At 42.5% G+C, this 23,696-nt stretch overlaps 2 protein-coding genes across 2 annotated transcripts; one reads left to right on the plus strand and one right to left on the minus strand.

Moving 5' to 3' along the window:
* The first annotated feature begins 13,950 nt into the window (after positions 1-13,950).
* Positions 13,951-17,336, plus strand: LOC124693182 (HVA22-like protein a). Its single transcript, XM_047226647.1, has 6 exons — positions 13,951-14,009; positions 14,084-14,169; positions 15,181-15,207; positions 15,321-15,443; positions 15,775-16,015; positions 16,867-17,336. The coding sequence occupies exons 2-6, from the start codon at positions 14,114-14,116 to the stop codon at positions 16,984-16,986; spliced, it is 567 nt and encodes a 188-aa protein (XP_047082603.1). The 5' UTR covers positions 13,951-14,009; positions 14,084-14,113; the 3' UTR covers positions 16,987-17,336.
* Positions 17,337-17,465: 129 nt separating this feature from the next.
* On the minus strand, positions 17,466-21,849 carry LOC124693181 (AP2-like ethylene-responsive transcription factor PLT1). The gene is made up of 9 exons (XM_047226646.1): positions 21,457-21,849; positions 20,637-21,311; positions 20,430-20,512; positions 18,725-18,733; positions 18,549-18,637; positions 18,387-18,460; positions 18,262-18,312; positions 18,088-18,164; positions 17,466-17,992 (listed from the first exon to the last, which is right to left on the minus strand). The coding sequence occupies exons 2-9, from the start codon at positions 21,230-21,232 to the stop codon at positions 17,835-17,837; spliced, it is 1,137 nt and encodes a 378-aa protein (XP_047082602.1). The 5' UTR covers positions 21,233-21,311; positions 21,457-21,849; the 3' UTR covers positions 17,466-17,834.
* Between the last annotated feature and the right edge of the window lie 1,847 nt (positions 21,850-23,696).

Consider the following 23,696-nt stretch of genomic DNA (forward strand, 5'->3'; position numbering starts at 1 on the left):
GAAATCCCCAGTACCGAGAGCCACGATACGGAAAACCTTACTGAGACGCCGCCGCCGCCAATCCCATCTCGGGGGATTCTGGAGATCTCCTTCGGCACCCTGCCGGAGAGGGGAATCATCTCCCGGAGGACTCTTCACCGCCATGGTCGCCTCCGGAGTGATGAGTGAGTAGTTCACCCCTGGACTATGGGTCCATAGCAGTAGCTAGATGGTTGTCTTCTTCTCATTGTGCTTCATTGTTGGATCTTGTGAGCTGCCTAACATGATCAAGATCATCGATCTGTAATGCTATATGTTGTGTTTGTCGGGATCCGATGGATAGAGAATACTATGTTATGTTAATTATCAAGTTATTACCTATGTGTTGTTTATGATCTTGCATGCTCTCCGTTATTAGTAGAGGCTCGGCCAAGTTTTTGCTCTTAACTCCAAGAGGGAGTATTTATGCTCGATAGTGGGTTCATGCCTCCATTGATATCCGGGACGATGTGACGAAAGTTCTAAGGTTGTGGATGTGCTTGTTGCCACTAGGGATAAAACATTGATGCTATGTCTAAGGATGTAGTTGTTGATTACATTACGCACCATACTTAATGCAATTGTCTGTTGTTTTACAACTTAATACTGTAAGGGGTTCGGATGATAACCTCAAGGTGGACTTTTTAGGCATAGATGCAGCTGGATGGCGGTCTATGCACTTTGTCGTAATGCCCAATTAAATCTCACTATATTTATCATGACATGTATGTGCATTGTTATGCCCTCTCTATTTGTCAATTGCCCGACTGTAATTTGTTCACCCAACATGCTTTTATCTTATGGGAGAGACACCTCTAGTGAACTGTGGACCCCGGTCCATTCTTTTATACTTGAAATACAAATCTGTCGCAATACTTGTTTTACTTGTTTTCTTGCAAACAATCATCTTCCACACAATACGGTTAACCCTTTGTTACAGCAAGCCGGTGAGATTGACAACCTCACTCGTTTCGTTGGGGCAAAGTACTTTGGTTGTGTTGTGCGGGTTCCACGTTGGCGCCGGAATCTCGGTGTTGCACCGCACTACATCCCGCCGCCATCAACCTTCAACGTGCTTCTTGACTCCTACTGGTTCGATTAAACCTTGGTTTCTTACTGAAGGAAACTTGCCGCTGTGCGCATCACACCTTCCTCTTGGGGTTCCCAACGGACGTGTCAATTACACGCATCAAGCAAATTTCCGGCGCCGTTGTCGGGGAGATCAAGACACGCTGCAAGGGAGTCTCCACTTCCCAATCTCTTTACTTTGTTTTTGTCTTGCTTTATCTTATTTACTACTTTGTTTGCTGCATTATATCAAAACACAAAAAAAAATTAGTTGCTAGTTTTACTTTATTTACTGTCTTGCACGCTATATCAAAAACACAAAAAAATTAGTTACTTGCATTTAGTTTACTTTTGTTATCATGTCTAGCTCTGTACCTGTTACTTCTTCACCTGAGGAATTAGTTTTTACTTTTAAACAAGGGGATGAGGAAAGTTTTAAAGATGCTTGGTCCAGGATTTTTACTTCTTATCGTAAAACTGAACCTCAAATTTTTATTTTGGTCTTATGATTCGCTATAGATATGCCTTGGATGCTCTAGTGGGAGGAGATTTCCTTCATTGTAATGGGGATCAAGATTTTAATGCCATAAAGAAGTTGGTTGCATCACATGATTCAGCTAATAACTTTGATTCAGCCCTTATTAGCATTTATAATAGATTAAACACTCTTGAGACAAGTGCATCTCGCTTAAATGAAAATTATGGATATATTCGTAACCGTCTTGATCAAGTTTATTGAACTCTGAACCTTCATTGTGGGATCCTACTATTAAAATTGTCATAGGTGACCAAACTCTTCATGCTAATTGTGATATTATGACTGAATTTTGCCTAATGCCTAATAGTATTCATAAATCTTTGAAACTTTGGGAATTCACTGAAGGGGGAGAAGGAATAACTCTTATTGATAACTCGTTATAATTCCTAAAGGGATAGCTGCGGGTGTGCATACAACCATTCTTGGGAGAACAATATCCATTGATTACCTTGTCATTGAATGCGCAGGAACGGGACAAATCACACTCGGAAGATCCTCTCTGAAATAATTGGGAGCAGTCATAGACGTGAGAGAAGGCACCCTAAAATTCACCTCTACACCCGGGGGTAGCCATATGTTCCCTAAGCCAAAGAGTAAGGACAAGAAAGGTAAGGGTAAGCCCAAGGTAATGTCAATGCTTCATCTCTTGATAACACTTGAGATACACTTTCTGCGCCTAGCTGAAAGGCGTTAAAGAAAAGCGCTTATGGGAGACAACCCATGTTTTTACTACGATATTTTTGTTTTATATTTGAGTCTTGGAAGTTGTTTACTGCTGTAGCAACCTCTCCTTATCTTAGTTTTGTGTTTTGTTGTGCCAAGTAAAGTCTTTGATAGTAAAGTGAATACTAGATTTGGATTACTGCGCAGAAACAGATTTCTTTGCTGTCACGAATCTGGGTCTAATTCTCTGTAGGTAACTCGGAAAATTAAGCCAATTTACTTTCATTCAATTTGGGCATTTTCATTTCAGAAATTCAATTCGGCTCCCGGGTGCGTATGCTCTCTCTACCAACAAAACATATTTCGAAGTGTGTAAAAATTTTGACAAAAAATTCTACATGTACATCTCCATAATATATGTGTATGCGTCAAGTTTAACGAAAAAATAATTTTTTTTGTGGCCTATGTAAAAAAGAGAAAACTTATCCCGTGAAAAGCATTGTTTTCAGCACTGAATTTTGTCTTTTTTACACACGTCACGTGATAAGTTCATTTTTTATGAAACGACTTTGTGAGCGCGTAGCACGTGAAGATGTACGTGCGGATTTTTTGTTTCAATTTTTTTGAACTTCAAAATATAAAGATGTATTTTAAAATATAGGGAGCATATGCTCCCATGTTCCAAAACACCACTCCCTTTTCATTTGAGCAAGTCTGGTGCCTCAATTAAATCCATCTTTACGGACTGTTCTGTTTTGACACATTCTGCCTTTTATTTCACATTGCCTCTTTTGCTATGTTGGATGAATTTCTTTGATCCATTAATGTCCAGTAGCTTTATGAAATGTCCAGAAGTGTTAAGAATGATTGTGTCGCCTCTGAACATGTTAATTTTTATTGTGCACTAACCCTCTAATGAGTTGTTTCGAGTTTGGTGTGGAGGAAGTTTTCAAGGATCAAGAGAGGAGTATGATACAATATGATCAAGGAGAGTGAAAGCTCTAAGCTTGGGGATGCCCCGGTGGTTCACCCTGCATATTCTAAGAAGACTCAAGCGTCTAAGCTTGGGGATGCCCAAGGCATCCCCTTCTTCATCGACAACATTATCGGGTTCCCCCCTGAAACTATATTTTTATTCCGTCACATCTTATGCACTTTGCTTGGAGCGTCGGGTTGTTTTTGTTTTTGTTTTGTTTGAATAAAATGGATCCTAGCATTCACTTTGTGGGAGAGAGACACGCTCCGCTGTAGCATATGGACAAGTATGTCCTTAGGCTCTACTCATAGTATTCATGGCGAAGTTTCTTCTTCGTTAAATTGTTATATGGTTGGAATTGTAAAATACTACATGTAGTAACTCTAAAATGTCTTGGATAATTTGATACTTGGCAATTGTTGTGCTCATGTTTAAGCTCTTGCATCATATACTTTGCACCCATTAATGAAGAAACACTTAGAGCTTGCTAATTTGGTTTGCATATTTGGTTTCTCTAGAGTCTAGATAATATCTAGTATTGAGTTTTGAACAACAAGGAAGACGGTGTAGAGTCTTATAATGTTTACAATATGTCTTTTATGTGAGTTTTGCTGCACCGTTCATCCTTGTGTTTGTTTCAAATAACCTTGCTAGCCTAAACCTTGTATCGAGAGGGAATACTTCTCATGCATCCAAAATCCTTGAGCCAACCACTATGCCATTTGTGTCCACCATACCTACCTACTACATGGTATTTCTCCGCCATTCCAAAGTAAATTGCTTGAGTGCTACCTTTAAAATTCCATCATTCGCCTTTACAATATATAGCTCATGGGACAAATAGCTTAAAAACTATTGTGCTATTGAATATGTACTTATGCACTTTATCTCTTATTAAGTTGCTTGTTGTGCGATAACCATGTTTCTGGGACGCCATCAACTATTCTTTGTTGAATATCATGTGAGTTGCTATGCATGTCCGTCTTGTCCGAAGTAAGAGAGATCTACCACCTTAATGGTTGGAGCATGCATATTATTAGAGAAGAACATTGGGCCGCTAACTAAAGCCATGATTCATGGTGGAAGTTTCGAGTTTTGGACATATATCCTCAATCTCATATGAGAATAATAATTGTTGCCACATGCTTATGAATTAAAGAGGAGTCCATTATCTCGTTGTCCATGTTGTCCCGGTATGGATGTCTAAGTTGAGAATAATCAAAAGCGAGAAATCCAAAATGCGAGCTTTCTCCTTAGACCTTTGTACGAGGCGGCATGGAGGTACCCCATTGTGACACTTGGTTAAAACATGTGTATTGCGATGATCCGGTAGTCCAAGCTAATTAGGACAAGGTGCGGGCACTATTAGTATACTATGCATGAGGCTTGCAACTTGTAAGATATAATTTTCATAACTCATATGCTTTATTACTACCGTTGACAAAATTGTTTCATGTTTTCAAAATAAAAGCTCTAGCACAAATATAGCAATCAATGCTTTCCTCTTTGAAGGACCATTCTTTTTACTTTTATGTTGAGTCAGTTCACCTATCTCTCTCCACCTCAAGAAGCAAACACTTGTGTGAACTGTGCATTGATTCCTACATACTTGCATATTGCACTTGTTATATTACTCTATGTTGACAATTATCCATGAGATATACATGTTACAAGTTGAAAGCAACCGCTGAAACTTAATCTTCCTTTGTGTTGCTTCAATACCTTTACTTTGATTTATTGCTTTATGAGTTAACTCTTATGCAAGACTTATTGATGCTTGTCTTGAAGTACTATTCATGAAAAGTCTTTGCTTTATGATTCACTTGTTTACTCATGTCATTACCATTGTTTTGATCGCTGCATTCATTACATATATTTACAAATAGTATGATCAAGGTTATGTTGGCATGTCACTTCGTAAATTATCTTTGTTATCGTTTTACTCGCTCGGGACGAGCGAGAACTAAGCTTGGGGATGCTGATACGTCTCCGACGTATCGATAATTTCTTATGTTCCATGTCACATTATTGATGATATCTACATGTTTTATGCACACTTTATGTCATATTCGTGCATTTTCCGGAACTAACCTATTAATAAGATGCCGAAGAGCCGATTCTTTGTTTTCTGCTGTTTTTGGTTTCAGAAATCCTAGTAACGAAATATTCTCGGAATTGGACGAAATCAACGCCCGGGGTCCTATTTTGCCACGAAGCTTCCGAGAAGACCGAAGAGGAGTCGAAGTGGGGCCACGAGGCACCGCCACCATAGGGCGGCGCGGCCCGGGCCCCGGCCGCGCCGACCTATGGTGTGGGGCCCTCGTGTGGCCCCCGCGTTGCCCTTCCGCCTACTTAAAGCCTCCGTCGCGAAACCCCCGGTGCCGAGAGCCACGATACGGAAAACCTTGCGAGACGCCGCCGCCGCCAATCCCATCTCGGGGATTCGGAGATCTCCTCCGGCACCCTGCCGGAGAGGGGAATCATCTCCCGGAGGACTCTTCACCGCCATGGTCGCCTCCGGAGTGATGAGTGAGTAGTTCACCCCTGGACTATGGGTCCATAGCGGTAGCTAGATGGTTGTCTTCTCCTCATTGTGCTTCATTGTTGGATCTTGTGAGCTGCCTAACATGATCAAGATCATCTATCCGTAATGCTATATGTTGTGTTTGTCGGGATCCGATGGATAGAGAATACTATGTTATGTTAATTATCAAGTTATTACCTATGTGTTGTTTATGATCTTGCATGCTCTCCATTATTAGTAGAGACTCGGCCAAGTTTTTGCTCTTAACTCCAAGAGGGAGTATTTATGCTCGATAGTGGGTTCATGCCTCCATTGATATCCGGGACGAGTGACGGAAAGTTCTAAGGTTGTGGATGTGATGTTGCCACTAGGGATAAAACATTGATGCTATGTCTAAGGATGTAGTTGTTGATTACATTACGCACCATACTTAATGCAATTGTCCGTTGTTTTACAACTTAATACTGGAAGGGGTTCGGATGATAACTCTGAAGGTGGACTTTTTAGGCATAGATGCAAGTTTGGATGGCGGTCTATGCACTTTGTCGTAATGCCCAATTAAATCTCACTATATTTATCATGACATGTATGTGCATTGTTATGCCCTCTCTATTTGTCAATTGCCCGATCGTAATTTGTTCACCCAACATGCTTTTATCTTATGGGAGAGACACCTCTAGTGAACTGTGGACCCCGGTCCATTCTTTTATATTGAAATACAAATCTGCTGCAATACTTGTTTTACTGTTTTCTTGCAAACAATCATCTTCCACACAATACGGTTAACCCTTTGTTACAGCAAGCCGGTGAGATTGACAACCTCATCTGTTTCGTTGGGGCAAAGTACTTTGGTTGTGTTGTGCAGGTTCCACGTTGGCGCCGGAATCTCCGGTGTTGCGCCGCACTACATCCCGCTGCCATCAACCTTCAACGTGCTTCTTGACTCCTCTTTGGTTCGATTAAACCTTGGTTTCTTACTGAGGGAAACTTGCCGCTGTGCGCATCACACCTTTCTCTTGGGGTTCCCAACGGACGTGTCAATTACACGCATCATGAACCCACTATCTAGCATAAATACCCCCTCTTGGAGTTACAAGTATCAACTTGACCAGAGCCTCTACTAGCAACGGAGAGCATGCAAGATCATAAATAACATATATGATAGATCAATAATCAACTTGACATAGTATTCCATATTCATCGGATCCCAACAAACACAACATGTAGCTTTACAAATAGATGATCTTGATCATGATAGGCAGCTCACAAGATCTAAACATGATGGCACAATAGGAGAAGACAACCATCTAGCTACTGCTATGGACCCGTAGTCCAAGGATGAACTACTCGCGCATCAGTCCGGAAGCGGCCATGGTGATGTAGAGCCCTCCGGTGAAGATTCCCCTCTCCGGCAGGGTGCCGGAGGAGATCTTCTGAACCCCCCCCCGAGATAGGGTTGACGGCGTCTCTGGAACTGTTCTCGTATTTTGGCTCTCGGTACTAGGGTTTTCGGGGACGAAGGAATAAATAGGCGAAGAGGCAGCGTCGGGGGAGCCAGGGGGCTCCCTCCCCACATCACGGCGCGGGGGGGCCCATTGCCGCGCCGCCCTATGGTGTGGGCCCCCTGATGGCCTTCCTCGACTCTTCTTCGGTCTTCTGGAACACTCCGTGGAAAATAGAGCCGTGGGCTTTTGTTTCGTCCAATTCCGAGAATATTTGTAAACCAACTTTTCTGAAATCAAAAACAGCAGAAAACGGAAGCGGCACTGTGGCATCTTGTTAATAGGTTAGTCCTAGAAAATGCATAAAAACATTATAAAGTATGAATAAAACATGTAGGTATTGTCATAAAACTAGCATGGAACATAAGAAATTATAGATACGTTGGAGACGTATCAAGCAGCGGCATGCAAGTGGGGGCGACTGCACAGGAGAAGACCAAAGTCTTATCTTTCAGGGTGAAAATCTAAGGTCTGACCTTAATTGGTTGTGCCTGGCAATGGCCTTATTGAAGGCATTGTTTTGAGAGTGAGGACCTTCTTCAGGGTGAAAATCCAGATCTTTGATCGGGCGACGACAGCGCTTGTGCATTGTTTCCTTCTTGGAGGCGCCGCTTTTGAAGAAGTTGGACTTATGGTGCTGTTTTGGTGGTGTTAGTGTTGTTGTTTCAATGTTTAAACTACCGTAGCGGGACTTTTCTCTTTTTTCTGTAATTCTTTTTTCTTTTTTTGGTTGTGTGCATCCGTAAGGCCGCCAGGGCAATGCGTTGTTGCAGAAGCTGAGTGTAATTGGTATCTCCGATCTTAATATATATGCTCTTTGTCAAAAAAAAAATGTGTAAGTGATAGAAGTTTTAGTTGTTTTGGGGCAAAATAAATTGAGTTCAAAATTCGTTTGACTTAACTCGAACTGTAAAGAACCAAGATTTTCGAGATTTCGTGGTAACCAATAACTCCGGTGCCCTCTGGTAAAAAAAAAGGTGGCTCGACAAGAAAAAAAACCTTGAGTCAAGCTCGGGTGACATTGGTCAAGCAGGAAGGTAGCAAGGCGGGAAAAGATTATCTAGGTCGCGCGATGCGCCATGCCCGTACTGGGCACGTCGCGCGTTGAGCGAAAGACGAGTGTTTTGTGCCGCGCGCCCGCGCTGGAATGAATTAGCCGAGCATGCGTGCATGCATGCATATGCACGGCTTGTCCTTGCGAGTTGCTAATTAAAGATGGTGTGGATACTGAGTGACGCGGAGAGCGGCAAATTAATTTGGCGTGCATGCTAAAGAGCGTGCATGTACTGTTTTTGCATTCCGTTTCGTCACATTTCATGAACATCTTACAGATTGAAACAGAGAAGAATGGGATGAAACTTTTTTTTAGAGAAATAGGGCATCGCCCCGGCTCCAAATATATTGAAGCCAAACACGGGCAAACCACACAACATTCAGTTCGAACACTCACCCCGCTTCTGACCCAACACTTATCTTACAAAACATAACCCAGAACACAAGTTCTAAAGCACCGCCAACATAGTTTTGAGCCAACACTGGGCACGAAAAAGAAACAGCACTGAGACCTACGCTAAACCACATCCCCTTCAAGCTCAAGGACGGCTCAGAACTTGGAACCTGCACCATCACCCACCAAGATCAAGTCATTCGCCTCCAGGGTCCTCCCCAAGTCCTCAGCAGTGATCCTCCCCAAGTCCTCAGCAGTGATCAGCAGAGGACTAAAACCTCTTGTACTGCTCAGCTCACAAACCTCCAGTGATGACCTTGCCTTTTTCTGTGGTGTTAACCAAGCTCAGGCCACGATAGCAGCGGTGGCAGCCGAGCTAGCTCCTCCACCTTGTTCAGCATCGCTGTCAGCACTCCTCTTCCTTCCTCCTTCAACATGATTTTCCATTGAGCACAACTCTAAACCAAGTGCCTCCACAGCCCCTGCATGCCAAGCCATTTAGAACGATTGAAAACAAAGTCATTTCTGGTAATCCAGATAGTTCTTAACACAGCAGCAAAGATCATATTTATCTTGTCATTCTTTTTATTGTCATTCCACTGAAAGAGGAAACATCAAGCATGTTTGAGATCTTAAGGTTTGAGATCTTAAGAATGAATTAGCCGAGCATGCGTGCGTGCATGCATATGCACGGCTTGTCCTTGCGAGTTGCTAATTAAAGATGGTGTGGATATATACAGGATACTGAGTGACGCGGAGAGCGGCAAATTAATCTGGCGTGCATGCTAAAGAGCGGGCATGTACTGTTTTCGCATTCCGTTTCGTCACATTTCATGAACATCGTACAGATTGAAACAGAGAAGAATGGGATGAAACATTGCACGCTATCTAGCATGCATGACGGAAAGATATTTCTCGGTGACACGAGTTTATACATGCTTGCGTGTGGCCATCTGTACCATGTTGAACGGTTCTTGGAAACAAAACAAGCTTCCACCATCGCACGCCCGTGCGACGGCGGCGCGACTCACCGGGGCTTCCACCATCGGCCACATCCTCTCCTCCCCCTCATCTCCCATCGCCGCCGTGAACGCCACCAGACAAAGCTCGCGTGGCGGCAGTGGATCCCCTTAATTTGTCGGTGGTCGGGTGGTCATGGTTGTTCGGGCCATCCATAGAGACGATGATGCGGGGTGGCAGTGGCCAAGGTGCAGCGACAGCTACAGACGATGCTAACAGGCAGCTGTATCGTGGAGGTCGGGCCCAATCTATCCCCATATGCGTTGGGTAGGCTTCGGTCGTTTGTGTTGTTGCTCTTGTTGGAGGCACTCCTGCTGCTAGGGAAGCAGCTTCGGGCATGGTGGTGGCAGCCTTCTCCTCCGCTGGAGGTAGTGGGCCAGATTACGCTGGTTGTGGTGATATCATGATTTTACATCTAGTCCTATCAGCGAGTTGGGGAGACGTGGCAAGCGGTTAAAATCGAGCTTCGACTCCTATTATGGCTGGCGATGGTGGCGTCGATGCACTCATTACCTTACTGAAGCCATCGTTGTCGCAGGCTCACGTCCAATGTCTACTTTTGTTGCTCCATGGGAAACTCTAGATCTAGGTATCTCGGTGATCGACGCAGTGTGATGAATTCACGCAGGGTGGGGGTGTTGTCTGAAGCCATGGTGGCATCGATGACAAGTCTCGCAAGGGTAGTGTAATTTTTTTTGCAGACCCAAAATATTAGCCTCATCCATTAAATAAGAAGAGAGCCCGGTTAATTAGTGCAAAACCGAGCGAAACCGCGAAAACCATCACAAAACCGCTGAGTGGCACACACTTTGGATACCCAGACACACCCTTCCAAGGAGGATCTCGTCGATCCAACACTCCGGTGTCATCGTCATCACTTCTCCCCTAGTAGGCAGTGTAAATCTTTGGCATGAAGTTGGAATACGGATGATGGCGGTGACGGCTTTTGAAGCGAGTGCATGAGGTTACCGCCGAGGGTCTGCTAGAGTGGATGTGTGCTCCTGTTTCACCAAAAGTTGACTCGGTGATGCCTCGGGAATTACTTGCTGGGGTGTTGTTTGTGTTTTAGGGCACAAGGCCTTGATGGCATATTCTTCGCCCATTGACTGATTTGTATGTGTTGAATGATGGCTCCGGGCTTTGTGGTGAATGCTTTTGATAGATCTTCGTTAAATAAAATCTATGTAAAGATTGTATGCATCTGCAAGTCTTCTAAGATAAAATTAGAGGCTTTTCGACCCAATTATTGTAATTGGATCCAGAGAGCCCCTAGATTATCAAAAATAAACTTGTACCCCTAGAGCCCCTAGATTGTTAAATTAGGGATTTGCTTAGTTCTACTTCGTGCTCAGTTGAGTTCTACACCATTTAATTTGTATCGTGGTCCATGCTAATCATGGGTTGGAATATGAGTTGCAAGAGAGATTTGATGATATCATCTAACTGAAAACGGAGCAGTCGACCGAAGAATAGTGTCGCCCTTAAAATTAGCACGGAGTCTCTTTAAAAATTACTGTATGCATCTACCATCCCATGAATGCAGATGCTGGGATCTCAATCTCCTCCCCGAAAGAAAATAAGGACAGAATGGCTTGCACCGGCTGACCGGAGACGATAATCCATGGCAATCACACCGTACACGAGACGATATATATAGACAGAGAGAGTACGTCGCGATCGATGGGTCCAAGCGGAGATAACCGAGCATGGGCAGAGCGGCGGCATCGATGATGTATGTGACGGCGAGCAACAGCGACAGGACGAGCGACCGAGCCGCGCGCCCGCGAGGCACGCGTTGGGCTAGCGGCGGGATTCGACGGCGAGCTCCCGGATGGGCGGACCGCCGGCCCTGCGCGCGCCGTGCGCCCATCGATGATCGGCGCATGCATGCATCATTCTATCCAGCTGCAGCCTGCAGCCTGCAGCTGCCTGGCCTGGGGATTCGGCCTCCCATCCGTCCGTGTCCGCCCAGCCTCGGGGCTCGCGATACGTCTCGTCTGCTCCTCCTTCGCGCGCAAGGGCATTTGGATCGGACGAACGGAGTGACCACTCGTAACTTGCGCGCGAGCGCACTTTGGCGCAAATGCAAGAGGATGATCGACCGGTCGCTCTCGGTCCATGATCGGCCGAATCTCCCCCCTCTTTTGGTTGACGGCCGGCCGGCCGTCACTAGGGTCAACCTGCTGGGTCACCAAATCAGGAACTTGGCCGAGGTATAGCGATCCGATTAGGCTTGCTGTTACATTGAGTAATCGTATTGGCGTCTCTTCTCCATACACTCGTGCGACAGCGCAACAACTCTGGTCCCTCCGTCATACTTCTAGCTTTTCCCATCGAAACTTCTACAAAATAGTAGCAACATACATGGCAGTATATCGGTGTATTACGAAACTATATTATAAAATGGGTCTACTTATACTAATTTAGTGTAATAAATCTGGCTATCTTTTACAGTAAAGTTAGTCAAATGTGAGAAAGTTTGGCTCAAGACAAAGGGTAGAAGTACAATTATTTAAGGACGGAGAAAATATGTCATATATCCTGGTTAATGACTTTAATTTTAAAAAGTTATATCTGAGAAACATGCCCACGGTAAGGACTTGGCGTGGCGACAAAACAAAGTTGATAGGGTAATTTTCCAATAGGACCTAGCAATTTTGATATTTTTCAAAATAAAAACTGAGAAAAGTGTGGCCGTGGCTGCCCCTAGATGCTTGGATGGGATTGCGTTGCGCCACAGTGCCTAATCCCGAACATTCGCTAGCGAGTTCGTTCCTTTTTAACCATTTGATAGTTCCATGTTGCGCGAGAGTTGAGTTATTTCTAGATCGACTCTAGTACCGCTTAATTTGTATCGTGATTCGTGAACATGTGTAATTGCACATCTTTTTTTTCTTGGTTCACATTCACTACACATAAAATTGACTAAACAAGAATTAGGTTAGTTCTAGGTCGGATGAGAACTAGCCACATCCTATTTTTAATGTGAAATTTGGAAGAAAAAATATAGAAAATAGAAGAGATATTAGTGGAGCAATTTACTTGACACCTTTGCTATTGTATTCCCCTCAGATGAGATGTTAATACAAGTATGTTTGGGGAAGATGGTGGGTCAGCGGATCCAATACCAAGGGTCGTCGAATCCTTTTGCATCAAAGCTTCGGCAAGTCTGGTTTTTCATCGCCAAGTTTGACAACGGCGAGCTCGTTGAAGGCATTTGTTTTTCGATGTTACATATAGGGCTGAGTCTTGCTACATGATGTTCCTCTTTTTGGTTGTCTAACTATGAACAAAATGCTACAATAATTTTTGGGTGTATGCTACAAAGATATTGATCCAGTGCTACATACGTGTTCCTGAAATGTTGGAAAGTATCAAGGAAAATTGTTGGATGCCTTCATTTTTTTTGTTGGACGCTGCGATATGATTCTTACATTTTACTGCAAACAATTTGGGATTTTTTACATATGGTATTTTCTTGTGCTACATGGGCATGTTCGAAATGTAAAAAAAAATGTTACACGTCTCAAGTTTTTAGCAAAAAATTGCAAAACAATGTCGCAATTTTGAAATTTCTACATACAAGAAATGTTACATTCGGGTTTTTTTGCAGCACTGACGGGGTTTTCGCAACTTTTGCAGACTATTGAAAAAATGTTGCAGGCCGATGGTACACACTCTTGAAAATTTGCGCCATGCGAAGCACTTTTGCTACATTGATCAGACGCACAAGATTAACTCACTTAAGTACGTCGAATGGCTTTGGAGGCGGCTGATTCCTAGCGTTCGCGATTTTTTTTTATCAAGAACCAATACCGAGGAACCATGATATATTTCTCCATTTTTAGCATCGGCCATGAAAAATTCCCTTGTTTCTAGAGTAGCCATGATTGTATTTCCTGAGCACACAAATGGCAGTCTAATCCTTTGTTGAAGAAAAATAAGTTCTTTTGGACTGCTTGTTGAGTGGGCCTAGTTTTTTGAGGGAGGATTGAGCCCAGTAACTGTCCTAGGTTCCTCTTTCTACATGGGCTTGTCTTACAAAATATTTGCACGGGCCGGACCCAACTCTAACGCGCTTGTTACCCAGCGCAGAAGTAAGATCCGGGTCCACGCGTCCTGGTCCTGGGCGGTGCTCATTGGAAGAACACAATGGTCACTCGACAGGTCCGCGAGGCAACAAAAAAAGGCACACAAAGAAACAAGAGAGCGTGGGTTGGCGGAAGGGTGAAGAAACAGGACGAACACAAAAGGTAGGTGACCGCCTCCTTCCTCAGATAAATAAAGCACCAAATCCCTGCGATTTACTGCCGTTTCAACTCGTCAGATTCGCAGCCTCGGGGGAGAGCACGGCGCAATGGGGTCCGGATCTTTCCTCAAGGTGCTGGTCAGCAACCTGGATGTTCTCGCGGGGTACGCACTGCTTCTTCCCCCTTGATCTGCTTCCTCTTATCTCCTTGGACGGATTGGTTTCGAGTTCTTGGTACGAATGGCGTGCCGCCGCCGCCGGAGCAGCCGTTCTATGCGCTGTTCTGTTCAGATGGCTAAGGGAAAGCGTGCGCGAATCGTGGCGTTTTTTTCTTTAGGCTGCAGGCTGTAGTGTCACTGAAAGTCAACTCAGTCAAGACTCTCGCCCTAAATTAGTAAATCCCCACTGGTTTGTGGTAGGAACTTCGATTTTGGAGTATATCGTGGGAAATTTTGCATATATGGTTTGGATTTTGGTTCAGGGTTCAGGGTTTTTGGTTCGTCAGACATTACTGCATTAATTTACTGATCTATAAGGGGGCACTAGTGAAGCTCTATACGGACCTACAGAATATTGATAATTTAATACTATAATGTAATGTCATGTAATCATTCAGCGGACTTCAGCATATTTTATCCTGGAAGGATTGGCACATTTGCAAAATTGTAGCTAAGTTTTCGCTGAAGGCACTAACTATGTCACATCAGCAACTAGGTTGATCTTTATGTTGAACCATATTTGAAGCTCAAGCAAATAATTTGCGACACATCTATACAATGTAACTCCCCTTTCATCCTTTTTCTTTCATTTAATATAAAAATCACACCTCGCCTACGGTGAAGTTGTCAAAAAAAAAAAAACTCCCCTTTCAAGAAGAACATGCCACATTGTTTAGCATTTATGATTTTGCATCTTCTGCATAACCTACAAGAATGGAATCGTCTTGCTTATTGTAGTACTATAATCAGCATAACTTTGCATTGTGTAGAACATGATGCCACATACCTATGTGCTATCTACAGAATATAGCTACATTATTGATCTGCAAATGTGTTAAATTTATCAGATGTGAGCTTTATTTCTTTTGTTCGTTCAGCTGCACTTGTTAGTTCAGTAGGTGTTACGACAGTTTCCATCCCTCTGTATGTACTGAGATGCTTTTATTTTTCTGGCAGGCCCCTGGTTTCACTCGCTTATCCTCTGTAAGTAAATTCATTCTCTTGCCAAATAGTAGATACAAACTTAGCACATGCTTCCATTTTGCAACAACTGTCTTTTTCTTTTCTTTTTAAGATTCTCATTGACATGTTTACAGATATGCGTCTGTTCGAGCAATAGAAACGAAATCTTCTATTGATGATCAGCAATGGCTCACGTACTGGGTGTTGTACTCGTTTATCACTCTATTTGAGCTTACCTTTGCTGCAGTAATAGAATGGTAAAGGACTGCTCCCTATATCATCAGAATTTTTTTTCCTGTAAATCCTTCACTGCTTCTTGACTGTTGTGACTATTTAGTCTAATGGGATCAAACCTTGGATCTTAATGCAACATTCACTTACAATCCTGTCTTATGACTAGAGATTTCTTGAAAGAATGGTACAAAGATATATCATAATCTTGAAATAAATTTCTTTGTCTCTTACCTTCTGATTTAGTAGTATAATTTGTGTTTTGCTACTTTGTTTGTGACAGAGTTATGTTAGTACATTATGAGATGAATGGATATGCTTACTTGTTAGTACAGACTAATCTTTTGCATTCTGCAGGCTTCCCTTCTGGTCTTATGGAAAGCTGTTTTTCAATTGCTGGTTGGTCTTGCCCTACTTCAATGGTGCTGCACATGTTTATGAGCATTTTGTGCGGCCAATGATTGTGAACCAGCAAGTAGTAAACATCTGGTATATTCCCAAGAAGGAAGATTCTGGTCAACCTGAAGATGTAATCTCAGCTGCACAGAAATACATCAAACAAAATGGATCAGAAGCATTTGAGGCTCTGGTCAACAAGGTATTTTCTATTTTATGCTGAAGTTTACAATACTCATTGTGAATATGGTGGCAAGAGGGCAACTGTTCTCCTGTGTGCAGCAAGAATCGTCGGCAATATGCCTCTGCATTCTGCAACAATACTGCCTTGGTGATTGCAGTTAGGTTTTTGTAATACATGATCATGTAATTACAGAGTTTTAGTTATCAAGTGTCGAGCAGTCTATACTAAATGCTAGATGTCACATGGTTATTTTATTCAGTAGATATCACAGTTATCCTATTCACCCACTACATTTTCTGTTACTGCAGATCCTATTAACGATATTCCACATCCTTAGGACCTTCAGGCTTGGACTATAAAATGATTATCAAAATGCCCTTTTCCATATCTACACAATAGATTGTTTTCAGTCCACACTCGTAAGATACTGATTTTGATGTCAACTGACACCACAATGTGCAAAACACTCTTTAGTTTTGTTACGTTCATCAGAAAAATCATATTATTACTAGGAATTTAGGTTTATTGGCATCACATGTTTTATGGCAAGCATCACCACTGTTGGTAGGTTTAATGTTTTATTGACCTCTTATCGGTTTAGAATATGTGTCCGCTCACCCTGGTAAGCTGTCTTAATAAGCTTAATTAGTTGGCTTATGAGATAAGCATAGTGAAAGAGCAAAGTTCTTGGTGGCAAGTGTTTTATCCCTTCGGTTAATTAGAAGACCGTACTCCATCCTTTCCTTTTTGTTCACATCCGAGATGTGCTCATTTTTGTGTTTAACATCCTGTTTGTTCAATCCAACAATATGATGTGTTTGCATGGATTAATCTCAGGCACATGATTCTTTTTAATTTCACTCGTGCAGTTTAAGACTTCAAATGCAAGGCGCTCAATTTTGGAGGAGGTAGAGGTGGAAAGGAGAGCCAGGGCTGAACGAGAATTTGAAGCTAGGGATGTGAATCCATTCTTCCACCCAAATTACTGATTACTGAAAGCTCCTCTGTTCAGACATCAGCTGAGCAGAGTGTATGTTAGCCTGATGAACTGCTAGTTCCTTCTAGCTTATATAATTGAGTTTATTGTGGTGCTTCGTCTTCATTGTCTTTCATGTAAAATTGGTCAGACCAACTTGTGGGGACAAGTCTAGAGGACCATATTTAGATTTAATACTGTTACGTAGCTGAACAATTATGAGATGTATATATGATCTGGCTTTGGATGGTTGTTAGAGCCTGGACTAAAGGGAAATACAATTTGGCCCAAATGCATATGAACCCATTAGGTGAAAACACATTTTGAAAAGTCAATAAAATCTGAAATAAAATTTCGCATGTATGAAAACTTGTGTAATGTTCATGTCTTCAATCTTTTGAAGGCAACTGAATTTTATGTACGCATGCCATTGACCATAATCTTGCAATCAGGTTCCTCCCAAGTAATTTGCCTAGCGGCACAAGCAGCGAATGGAACAAAAAATGGCAATGTATTTAACAAGCTGCCTAGTTGGAATATACACTTGAACATGACAGTAACACAAAGCATCAAAGTGATAGTAAAACATATTCTCCCGCCAGACATGTGACATGTTGTCGAGCATAAGCTGTTGACATTTTTCAGGGCAAATCTAGCCTATAAACACTATAACAGTAATACACTGTCAAAATCTTCAAATCTTGCTAATAACTGAATATATCTCTCCAAAAAGAACTATAATCTGAAGAATTGTAGAGCAGCAAATAATGACAGGCTGCATCCAGTTCTTCTATCTGTATGTACCACTAAGCTCCAAATATTGCTGACCAAATCTGCTCATATTTGATGCCAAATCAGGTTTTATTCTGGCTTTGTTGCAAGCAAGTTCAACCCTGCCCCTTCTATACAATGCATGCCCTTCTCCATGTAGTTGCTTCGGTCAAAGTTGGTCACTGCATTTTTGCCACGTATCTCTATGGCAGCAATATCATAAGCTTCTGCAGCTTCTTCCTCAGTTTCTAGTTCAAACAAGAGGAAATTCATTAGGAAAATGAAATGAAGTATCTGTGAAGAGAGATAAAGGGAATATCAAAATTAGGCATGTGTAGCATACTGAAAGTTCCAAGGTAAATGTCTCTAGTTCCAGCAATCAGTCCTATGCGTGCTTGCCATCTCCCGTCTTTTTGCCTCCTATGATAGGGACATGGTTACATGTGAGCTTAAGTAGTTTTGAAGAAGAAAAGCTAGCCTTTCGAACAAGCTGAACAAAATGAAAACGAGAGTGCACCTTGTAACTCCTCTGTAAACAGAAGCCCCTCTTGAGAAGCAGCTACTCCTTCTGCAGGAGAAATCAAACTTGTCATGATACCCCTTCTCCAACAGTAAAATTGAATGAATACAAATATGATATACCTTCTCAAGTATGTCACACATTCCTCTGGAGACATGTCTTTTGTGTCGGCCAGTTCCTTTTCGTATTCGGAAATCTGATAGAATATTGACCCATGAGATTATCATGCCCTTAATATATATAACAGGGGAAGCAAAATAAAAAAGAAATGAAGAAAGACTTACTGGGAAGTTCAGCTTAGTATTTAGGCCCCAGTATTTAAGAGCTGCAACATCATACGCCCTGGCAGCTTTTTTCTCAGTATCATAACTTCCTGCAAAGTAGGAAATTAGACAAAGAAAAAAATTAGAACGTAAACATACAAAACTAAGACATTATGTCTGAAATGAATAATTCTTACCTAGATAAACTGAAGCGCCACCGCATGGGAACACCACAGCAAGAAACCATCAGTAACGAGTCAGAAGCAATTACAGATAAGGAAAATAACGAAGCTACACGAAAAAAGCTAACATGATATAGAAGCTTTGGACATGCAAATGCTACCTAATTCTAAACCCATTCAACGAAAGCTAGTATCTATTACTTGCTAAGAATATCCTCTTCTAGGCATAGATTTACAAACAGGGGCAGATATACAGTTTAGCAAGGGGTAAACAGCGCTAGTGCCATAGTGCCGGAACCAGTCTGGTTAACACGAGTGGATCGCAGAGACAAAAATAGCTGAAATGTTTTTAGTTAAAGTTGGTATCGAGCCCCCGACGTCATGCTCTACCTACGCACCTGAACAGGACAGAGGAGGGAAGATAGTTATATGTCATTTTCCTGAATGGTTTTCCAACTTAAAATAGAAAAGTCATTAAAAAGTTAAAGCTGCATATTCGAGTGTTAAAACAATGATTGGCCAGAAAATCAGTGAACTTGACACTTGACCGGTTAATTATACTTTTTGAGTTGTAAAACTATGTTCCTAGCCTCCTAGGTCTTATGGATAAAGCACACAGAACTCCAGAATTATATGTTAGAAATAAGCACTCCTTAATTCATAATGCAATTACAATATTTCTCGTGCCGAATGAGACACGGACAATTTTAAAAGGTGTCTCTGCATGGGAAGTGTGTTAGGATCTCACAGCCCACTAAATGCATGCTAAATAACAACAAATTCTAGCATCCCATTCACAGATGTGTCTCTTTGGTAGTTTGCTTATTTCTACTGAGGGAAAATAATCAAGATTAGATGGTTAGAAGTTGGGACCGGCTGATGTAGAAATAGTAACGTGCGACAGAGCTATGCCAAGTCCGTACAATTTGCTAGCTATAGGACATAGTATAAAGTAGTCTACTACGGCAGCCCAAGCATACAATGTCAGTAGTACTAAGTGTAGATGATCAGATACAACTAAAAGGACATATAACAAATGAGGGATCTGGACAGATAGCAAAATCCGTATCATGCTGAAATAAACGAAGTGATGCCTTCATAGCACATACCACCATAAATGTAAAATAACTTCACAGAGAATTTGCCCGCAAAATAGCACGCTAGAAGAATAAATTACATGTTTAACCTTTTGTTCCTAGGAAATAAATACGCAAAACACAGCATGTTCCAGAGCTAATTAAACCATACGTAGTATATTAAATTGTGTTAGGGTCTGGGCCAGAAACTATTCTGGATGCCCTTTTAAGGGATTGTAATGACACTATGATTTAATTAATACAATTCCTTTACCCCCGCAAAAAAAAATTAAACCATACATAGTATATTAAATTGTGAGAGCAGCCGAACTTATATCAACAATTTTCTTTCTAACACTATGTAACAAGGCCTTCATTAATGAAGGCCAGAAAGAATTATCTATTTATTCACATCCCATGCTTTTCTTTCTATTGTGTGGACTGTCAACCTCTCCTGGGCACATGCTTCCCTACACACTCCACCACGTAGCCTCGAGGGTGATGCGGTAAGCATCAGCCCCCCATCTATCACGAATGAGCCCTTCCAGAACAGGTAATCACGACTGAGCCCTTCTGGAACAGGTTGTGGCACAATCAAGTATATATAATTGCTCCTCAGATAGCTCTTAAATAAGAAGGCATACCTTGCCTTCCTTTCCTTCTCCGTCCTTCTACTCTGCAAGTACTGTCCCACAAATGAGCTTCATATTTGCCACTCCACCTATGCCTGCACAATTGATGATACTTTGGTAAGCATCTGCATCTATGATGTTTTGAGTTGACGTGGTGAATCACATTGTTTTGTTACCACTGATCAACTACAAGTTATAAGAAGACAGAACAAAGGTTACCTGGTCACACCATGGAAACAAGACGACCGGGTGCCAGGCGTTCGCACCGCAGTAACTCCAGAAGTAGAACCTGAGGCGCCCTTCTCGTCTCTATACGCCGCAATTGTTACAGGATTGATAGCTTCGACAATTTCCTCCTCTGACTCATCCTTCTTGACAATGCTGAGAACTTTAACTCTCTTATAATCATTGCCAGCATCAGCGTACCCTTCATTTTCTGGCACAGCTACCACCAAAGCATCCTTCAACTCGGCGTGGCTCTCGCTATTCAACGGGTCAACCGAGTTGTTCTTCACATATGCACAGACCTGAACTTCAGCTTCGTCGACTTGCTCATTCTTCGGGACCTTCTTCTGATCAGTAGCGCTGGGTTTATCATCTCCTTTTTGAGTGCTTGAATCATTGGCCTCTGGCTCAACTGCGGCGTGCAAGATTTCAATCTCCGCTGTGGAGGCAGATACTGCTGGCAACGAATTCAGATTGATAGAGTGGCACCTCTCTATCTTGGGCTCATCAACGGATTCCCCAGCAGCCTTCTCCTCCAGAGAACCGTCCATTTGCTGGCCCAGACTAACTTCTTCCCCCGATTTCATCATCTATGATGGGAGTGGGAGCAACAATTGAACAACTTTCAGAGCCCTAGCCTACCTATCAGCCTCCCTCCTCGCAAACTATCTGAAAAAGAGGGAAAAGACAGAACATCCCGAACAAGAACAAGAACCACACGGTTAGATCCCAACTAGGCAATCATTTCATAATTCGAAAAAAGGCATCTTTTTTGTTGTTTGCCAGAATCGGGAAACAGGAAAGCGGCGGGTACCTTGTGCCGGCGCCGCCCAGCAGCGATCGAAAGATCCGGAGGCCTCCGCAGGTTGGACGCGCGCCCAAGAAAGCAGGGAAAGAACAAATATCCCCGCGCAGCGCAGATATTAACAAGGCCCGCCGGGCAACAAAAGTGGGAAATTTTTTATCAGGGGAGGAAATGGATGCCGAGGCAGGATAATAAATATCGGGCGGCGGCGAAATTGGGAAGGAAACGACGAGCCGAGTCCAGCGCGAGCGAGGAGAGGGGGCGGCTTAGTGGGGAGTGATGCCGGAGACACCAAACCAATCGCTGGTGGGGAACAAAAATTTGGACAAATCGAGAGAGGAAAGCGGAGTGGGAAAATCGCGGAGGCGGATTTACCTGCGGATTGTCGTGGTGGAGTAATGAAGTTCGTGGCAATTTGGGGAGTTTTTGCTTCGTGGGCGACGCCCTCGTGATGCGTGCCAGCCTGCCTGGGGACGGGACGGGCCGGGCGGCCGTGCCAATGGGAGGAGACCGCGCCTTGTCCTTGTGGCACCAATACGTGGACGGACAGCGGTGTGCTACCTGGGCCCGGACAATATCTCAGCCGTTGGGCGTTATGAGAATGGAAGGCCGTGCTAGAAAGTTCCAGGGGATGTACCGATGGGTTAACTAATCTTATTGTGACTAATATAAGTAGTAACAGCACACAGCTTAAAAGTTTTTGTAATATGACATAACAATAAATATAGAAAGAGTGGTGGTGAGTAGCTATGTTACCATCACACACAATCGAAGACAAGATGATTTTACAACTTAATAAATATAACTTTGCATGACACCAATAGTATCCACTATGAAGATAATAACACCACCGTAACTAGTCCAATCTTGAGGCGTCACAATCTCACAGTTGTTGCTTTCTTTTCTTTTTCTTCTTTTCTTTATTGATTAATCGATAGGATTATGATAACTTCTTAGGGGTGACTTCTTTTGGCTTCTGAAGCAGCTTCGAGGTCCACAACCGCTGAAACCCAAAAGAACCCTCCAGCTTCAGCCCAGCTTCTGCCCACCACGAAGTCCACTTCCTGACTATACCGAGAAACTGCTCTCGAGTGGTTTCTGGAGAGTTTCCCGAGCTTCTGCGCTAAGAACCGAATCGGTATTGAGAGCTACCCTTTCCGTTGGTTCTATTTACAACATAATGCCATTCTTGGGGACAACGTTTGGAGAAGTGTGCAAAAAGAAAAAGAGAAACCAAATATTTTGTTCCGATTCGCATCTCTTCCTCTCGCTCTCTGTGCAGGAATGAGGCCGACTCTCCCTCTATTTACAACACGCGGCGGACACCTACCAAGATTGATTGATAGACTAGTTGATGGATTGATGTAGTGCAGACATGCGTACGTAGCACTTAGATAACAAACCGATCTGGTGCTCTAGTACTTCAAAATGAATATTCAGAAAGTACCGCATGCACAGGTTGTTGACGTTGGATGAATTCAGAAGATTAATGTATCCAGAAAGGAAGTACCGCATACATTTGTGGATAGTGATTAACCATGTTGATATGTTCGATGGATTAAACAAAATTAGTTTCTATGTGTTTACATTTCTAAGAGCAATTTCCATGTTTAAAAAATTATAAGCTCATGTGACCATTTTACATGATATTTCTTGTCATTATATAATTGTTCAAATATATTTAAATATTATATAATTTTCTGATTAATTTCTAGCTCACTTTACACTATAGACTAGCCTAAATATACTATAACCACTTATTTATGATACATATCTAATTTAGGGGCGTTAGAGACATTTCACAACTCAACAAATAAAATAAGCCAAATATCAGAAGCTCAAAAGAATAGGAGGGATCAGTTTCTAGTAGCTTCTTTCCACTATAGTTTCTCTCCACCATTTTCTATAAGCCGGCTTATGCATAAGCATAAGCCTAAAAGAAGTCACCCTAGAGGATCTCCGAGAAAGCTAGATTGCAATTGATCCATAGGCACCTCCTTCTATGAGAACTAGAACTAGCTTGTTGAGCACACAAGTGGGCAGCACGATTTGCATCTCAGTCTAATGAAGCTGATGCTACAGCTAAAAAAAGTTATCTTAGACTTTGTTATCTCCTCACAAATAGCCATGATCTCCGATCGGTTTGACCTGTCTCCATTGCAAAGATTTATCACCTCTTTTGAGTCACTTTCAATTATAACACTCGTAGATCCCTTCTACAATGTTGAGTTAACGCCTTCTCAGATTGC

This window comes from Lolium rigidum, chromosome 2 (genome assembly GCF_022539505.1).
Source record: "Lolium rigidum isolate FL_2022 chromosome 2, APGP_CSIRO_Lrig_0.1, whole genome shotgun sequence".
Lineage (NCBI taxonomy): Eukaryota > Viridiplantae > Streptophyta > Magnoliopsida > Poales > Poaceae > Lolium > Lolium rigidum.

Coding starts and splice junctions, on each gene's coding strand:
- LOC124693182 (XM_047226647.1), top strand. CDS start 14,114: ATGGGGTCCGGATCTTTCCTCAAGGTGCTGGTCAGCAACCTGGATGTT. Junction 14,170..15,180: donor AACCTGGATGTTCTCGCGGG/GTACGCACTGCT, acceptor TTTTTCTGGCAG/GCCCCTGGTTTCACTCGCTT. Junction 15,208..15,320: donor GTTTCACTCGCTTATCCTCT/GTAAGTAAATTC, acceptor ACATGTTTACAG/ATATGCGTCTGTTCGAGCAA.
- LOC124693181 (XM_047226646.1), bottom strand. CDS start 21,232: ATGATGAAATCGGGGGAAGAAGTTAGTCTGGGCCAGCAAATGGACGGT. Junction 18,313..18,386: donor TGTGTGACATACTTGAGAAG/GTATATCATATT, acceptor TTTCTCCTGCAG/AAGGAGTAGCTGCTTCTCAA. Junction 18,165..18,261: donor GTTTACAGAGGAGTTACAAG/GTGCACTCTCGT, acceptor TCCCTATCATAG/GAGGCAAAAAGACGGGAGAT.